The sequence below is a fragment of the Phocoena sinus genome, chromosome X (assembly GCF_008692025.1).
Source record: "Phocoena sinus isolate mPhoSin1 chromosome X, mPhoSin1.pri, whole genome shotgun sequence".
NCBI classification, from domain to species: domain Eukaryota; kingdom Metazoa; phylum Chordata; class Mammalia; order Artiodactyla; family Phocoenidae; genus Phocoena; species Phocoena sinus.
Genome location: NC_045784.1, coordinates 128891618 through 128897669, shown reverse-complemented (window position 1 = coordinate 128897669; position 6052 = coordinate 128891618). Strand labels below are relative to the sequence as shown.

Genomic DNA, 6052 nt, shown 5'->3' with positions numbered 1-6052 from the left:
ACACGCAGGAACCGTTAGCCCTCCCTTCCGGTCTTGGCCCCGGGGGTGGGGGGTGGGGGGTGGGGGGTGGGGGGTGGGGCCCGCCCGTCCCGTGCTCCCCACCCCCGCAGCCAGTCATCCTCTCCTCTGGCACCAAAGCCGGCCCCACCCGACCGGCAGCAAGCCCTCCGCTCCGGCCCCCTACCCAGCTTAGCCATTAGCCCCACCCTCTGCACCCCGACTCCAGAACGCCCCCCACCAGCCACCCCGGAAGCCAGCGGTCCTCCGCTCTGACCCGCTCACTGGGGGACCCTTCCCTCAGCCCCCCTTCAGCCCGCTACCCTCCGCCGCCGCTCCCCCACTCCCAACCGAGCAGCCCGTAGCCCTCCCCCGACCTCCACTCCTTCCCAGAGCCCCCGGTACCTGCGGATTCCAGCCCCCGGCAAAGCCCCCGCCTGTCTCCTGACTTGCTCTGACTCTGTGGATGGCTCCGGAGTCCCGCTCACGAGGGGCTGAAGAGCTCGTCTCAGCAGAGCAGCCGAAGAGCTCGTCTCAGCAGAGCAGCCAGGAACTGTGCAGCCGACTGTCCCAGGCACTCTGTGCGAATGCCACGTGCGTTTCCGGCTGCTCCCGGAAGCCCCAGGAAGATGAGGGAGAAAGTTCTAGACATCTCTTTACAGAGAAAGTGGTTGGATCAGAAGAGCACGTGAGGAGGGGCTTTGCTACGGAAGCACCAATAGCCACGCGCACTGAGGGCCTGAGGTCCCAAGGCTTGGCGCCTCCGGAAGCAAAAGACACGCCCATTGGCCTTCCACCAATAGGAAGGCCTCCCTGCAAGGCTGCGGAGTTGGGGGAGCAAACTTGGCGATGCAGAGCCCATTGTGGCAAGTACGTCCACTTGTCTTCACAGGTGGTTTTCTACTGTGATTGATAATGTCATAAACCTATTCTTATTTCTTTGGTTTGTTTTAATTTTTGAATTTTATTTTATGTATTTTTTTAGACAGCAGGTTCTTATGAGTTACCCATTTTATACATATTAGTGTACATTTGTCAATCCCGATCTCCCAATTCATCACACCCCCCGCCCGCCCCCACCATTTTCTCCCCTTGGTGCCCATATGTTTGTGCTCTACGTCTGTGTCTCTATTTCTGCCCTGCAAACCGGTTCATCTGTACCATTTATCTAGGTTCCACGTATGTGCATTAATACACGATATTTGTTTCTCTCTTTCTGACTTCCTTCACTCTGTATGACAGTCTCTAGATCCATCCACGCATCTACAAATGACCCAATTTCGTTCCTTTGTACAGCTGAGTAATAAATAATAGTCATAAAGCTCTTCTTCATATGGACTGATTTCTTGTCTAGTTGTATCAACTAGCCATCTTCTCACAAGGCACAAGAGAATGAGGCAGCCGTCTGGGGCCTCTTTTATAAGGGAGGTAATCATTCATGAGGGCTCCCCCCTCATGGGCTAATCACTTCCCAGGGCCCCACCTCCAAATCCCATCCCTTTGGGGGTTAGAATTTAACAGGTGAATGAGGGGGAGAGGTTTACAGATATTCAGTCCATAGCAGTGTCTGTCCAACTATTGTTGCTCCTATGTTCCCTTTTTCCTGCTGAGATAGTCAAGGTTTTCATTTACATTTAACTTCTCTACTGCCTTTTTAGGCAATTATCAGTTTTCACTAAAACTTTACAATTCACCTATGAAATGGAAAAAAGCGCTCACCATCTCTGGGTCTGCAAAGTGCCTACCCTACCCTCTCACTGGAGAGGTGTCCCATGGGTGCTGAGCAGGACTCCGACGCTTGACCCCCGCCCTCACCTGCAGCATCCCTTTCCCTCCATTGCCCACAGCAGAGGCCAGACTCAGCTGAAACTTTCAGAGAAATTTACTAAGAGAAACTTTGACTGAAACCATTGAACAGAGGGCATGATAACACAGAGAGGAACTTGTAACAGCCACCAGAGTCCGGGGGTCACGGCGCCCCCACCAGTGTCCCCAACAATGTGCCTCCACTACACCCCACCTGGCGGCCCTCCATCCCCCCACTGCCTCCCTTCCTGAGGGCCCTGCGGGTGGTGTCTCGCCAGGAAGATGGGTGCCGGCAATGCCCGCTCCCCCAGGTCAGCCACTCCCCCTCTGGCCCACATGCCCGGGGCCTGGCCCTGCCCTATGGCTGGAACAGGAAAGTCCCACAGCAGGGCACCCACCACTGAGCGGACGACGGGGTGTCCCGAGGAACAACGTGGTGGCCTTCAGTTGTACTGCTAATTACTTTCACATTTCCAAGTAAATTCCTATTCCAATGCCATGTTATCTTGTTCATCATCACAAAATAATATGGGAATCTTACAATTTGTTTTACACAATTGCAAAACTCTTGTCATTGAACTGAACTAATGCAAATACATGTGTGATTAATGTCATTTGCAAACTTAGATACTGAAGCTTATTAAACCTTCTTTTAAATGAGACAATATGTGAAAAATTCCCAAAGAAAACAGAGATGAAATTCCATGTCATCTTACACAACAGGAACCCAAAGATGCTACACACCATGTTCCCCCCACTCGCAGGGGCCCTCACTACTTGTAAACTCGACTGTTCTCTCTTCAAACTCCGAGTGAAGGACCAGTCTCACTTTCTACCAGTGAACTTGGGCCTGGAAGTAGCCTGGCTGCTGCTCTGGCTCAGGCTCCCTCTTCCTCGTCGCTCACACCCTCTGCACACAGGGATGGGAAGGACCTGGGATCCAAGATACTGACCCTGAGCAGATGCTCCAGGACCTGCCACTTGCTGGTCTCCGCGTAGGCCCGGGCACCCCACAGGAACTCGTAGCGGGCAGGGTCGCTGTGGGGCACCTGCCGGTACTCCAGGTAGCCCTCCTGCACCCACACTTCGGTGAGCAGCTCCCTGGGCTCCACATAGGTGCAGGGCTCCCTCCCGGCACACACCCCCATGTTGCCGAGCACTCCCCACACCTCCTCCTCAGGGGCGCGGTCACCGAACAGGGTGATCACGCCCAGGACCAGCACCAGGAGGCCGGCCTCGGGCGTGCTCTGCCCGTCGCTCAGCACCGCATCCCAGGTGAGGCCCAGGGTGGGGACCAGGACGTAGGTGCGCTCGCGGGGGTCCACCTCCTTCACGTCCAAGCCAAACACCAGCTGCATGCACTCGCAAGCGTGGCTGAAGACCACGGGGAAGTGGTCCCGATGCTCCCGGAGGACCATACTCAGCATCTCCGCCTTGGAGGTCGGCTCCCTGGGGCGATACTTGAGCAGGAACGCCACCAGGTCAGCCATCAGCACAACAAGTGCCTCCTGGGGCAAGGACTCTGCATAGGTGGAGAAGGAGGGTGCTCCAGGGGAGGCGGAGGACCAGGGGGATGTGGCCTTCTCCCCCGCAGCCCCCAGCAGCAGCGCCTCCACTGGACCTGGGCCGGGACTGGGGCCTGAAGGTCGGCCTGAGGCTGGCGGAGCTCACTCATCTCGACCGGGGACCTGATCACTGGGGTCGAGCCGCCCACGGGAGTGTGCGCACAGATGACAGGCGGGGACCTCATACCTGGGGAAGACAGGGGGTGTGAGCGGCCTCGGCGGAGAAAGGCACCCTGGGCAGCTCTGACAAAGGCCACTTACAGGTCTCCTCTTAAAGGCTGCCCTCGGGCCTCACAGGGGCACTCCTCCTGGGCGGCCTGTCCCCTGCCAACCTGAAGAAGGAAGTGAGGGGGCTCCTCAGGGTGCAGCCAGCACAGCCCCAGGTTCGGGGGCTGTCAGGGGGGTGGGGTGACTTGCATGTTGTGGGGTGCTCTCTGTTCTGGGAGGGGGAGCCCCTGGGCACACACTCAGGGCATGCACCTCCCCTTGACTCCTGGCGCTGCCTGGGCCTCCTCTGCTCTGTGCCCTGAGGACACGGTCCTCAGACCTGGGCCTTCGCCTCCCGGTTCCTGGAGCCCCTGTAAGAGGAATGGAGGGCCGCATCTCTTGTGTAGACTGTGGCACAACTCTGGGCCTCGGTGCTGGTAGGAGGATTGGGCTGGACTCTGTGAGGTCCCCCCAGTTCTGAGTTCTGGGGTGGGTGGTCCCCTCGGGGCTCGCTCGTCGTGCTCACTGTTCCCCTTAAGGGCCTGGACCCTCCCCTTTGTAGACCGGAGGAGAAACTCAGAACAGGACCCCGAATCTGAACAGAAAGCAGGGAGGGGGTCCCACAGGTGGCCGCACCTGCCCGGGGCCTCCCGAGGGTCCTAGGATGGAGAGATGCTGGGTCCTCACCTCCTCCTCACATCCTGCCTGGCCTCCCAGCGCTGACCACAGGGGCAGGTTTCTGTTGAGGCCCCTGTTCCAGGGCTGGGGGTCTGCTCAGTCCTCCCTCGGGGGCCTGGGAGTCCACCCTCTGCGGACCTGAAGGCTCACCCCTCACACCAAACACCTGACCTCCTGAGGACCCCGACCCAGAGGTCAGGAAACATCTCATCTGCTGACCGTGCTCTGGTGCCTCCAAGGTCCCCGCGGAAGGGCAATGGATCCCTCCCTGTGTTGGGGTCTAACGTCCTCAGTCCTTCCTTCCTCGCGTGCAGGCTGGACTCTGGGCAGGACCTGGGATTGTCCCGTCTGCCAGTGTGAGTCCCTGCTCCTTATACCAGGTCTCCAGTCTCTCAGAGACCCTGACGTCAGGACAGGCCTACCGTGCTCATCCCGCCCCGGGGCCTCCCACGGCCACCTGCAAGGGCGGTGATCTGGTGGGTCCCTTTTCTCCTCCCTCAGGGTCCCCTCAGTCCTGCCTAAGGGCCCTAACCTTAGTCCACCAGGGACCTGACATTTTACCCTCTGCGCTCATGAGACCCCGCCCCTTATCCCAGGTCCCCAGCTTCTCTGAGACCCGGAAGTCAGGAAGTGCTGATGTGTTCATCCCGCCCTATGACCTCAAGGGGCCAACTCTGTTCTGGGGTCCACGTTTTCCTCAGTCCTCCCTCAAGGCCCTCACCTTGACTCCACGCAGGACCTGGGATTCTAGCCATAGCACACCTGAGAGCGGACGGTTATACCTGTTCTGAAGCCTCTCTGAGACCCGGATACGTAAGTGAGGACTCGCTGCCAAGTGCTCATTCCGCCCCAGGGCCACCCAGGACTGAAGGCAGGGAAGGGTATAAGGGTCAGGGTCTCACAGAGACAGCGGAGCGGGTATAAGGGGCGGGGTCTCATAGAGGCTACGGAAGGGTATAAGGGGCGGCGTCTCAGGCGGGCACAGGAGAGAATCCCAGGTCCTGCGTGGAGTCAAGGTGAGAGCACTTAGGGAGAATTGAGGGGAGCCTGGACCCCAGAACAGAGCTGGTTGTTGGAAGCCATACGGCGGGATGAGCACATGCAGCACTTCCTGACATCCGGGTCTCAGAGACGCTGGGGAGGGGGTGTAAGGGGCAAGGTCTCAGAGAGGCTGGAGAGGGGTTATAAGGGGCGGGGTCTCAGGCGGGCACAGGAGAGAATCCCAGGTCCTGCGTGCAGTCAAGGTGAGGGCCCTGAGGGAGAACTCAGGGGAGCCTGAACCCCAGAACAAAGTTGGCCCTGGGAGGACATAGGGCGCGGTGAGCACCTGCACCACTTCCTGACATCCCAGTCTCAGACTCTAGGGAGGGGGTGTAAGGGGCGGGGTCTCAGGCGGGCACAGGAGAGAATCCAGTGACTGCTTGGAGTTCAGGTGAGACCACTGAGGGAGGAGGAGGGGAACCTGGATCCCAGAACAGAATTGGCCCTTGGAGAACATAGGGCGGGATGAACACGTGCAGCACTTCCTGACATCCGGGTCTCACAAACGCTGGGGAGGGGGTGTAAGGGGCGGGGTCTCAGAGTGGCTGAGGATGCGGTATAAGGGTCGGGGTGTCTGGTGGGCACAGGAGAGAATCCCAGATCCTCCGTGGACTCAAGGTTAGGGCCCCGAGGGAGGACTGAGGGGAGCCTGGACCCCAGAACAGAGTCGGTCCTGGGAAGCCATACGGCAGGATGAGCACATGCAGTACTTCCTGACATCCGGGTCTCAGACACGCTGTGGAGGCGGAGCACGGGGT

General features: G+C 58.8%; 1 protein-coding gene across 1 annotated transcript; it reads right to left on the bottom strand.

Moving 5' to 3' along the window:
• Window positions 1–2681: 2681 nt before the first annotated feature.
• On the bottom strand, window positions 2682–3478 carry LOC116747254 (melanoma-associated antigen 10-like). The gene is given in 2 exon segments (XM_032619029.1): window positions 2682–3442; window positions 3445–3478. Coding segments are annotated over 2 exon segments (795 nt in total).
• Window positions 3479–6052: the final 2574 nt, after the last annotated feature.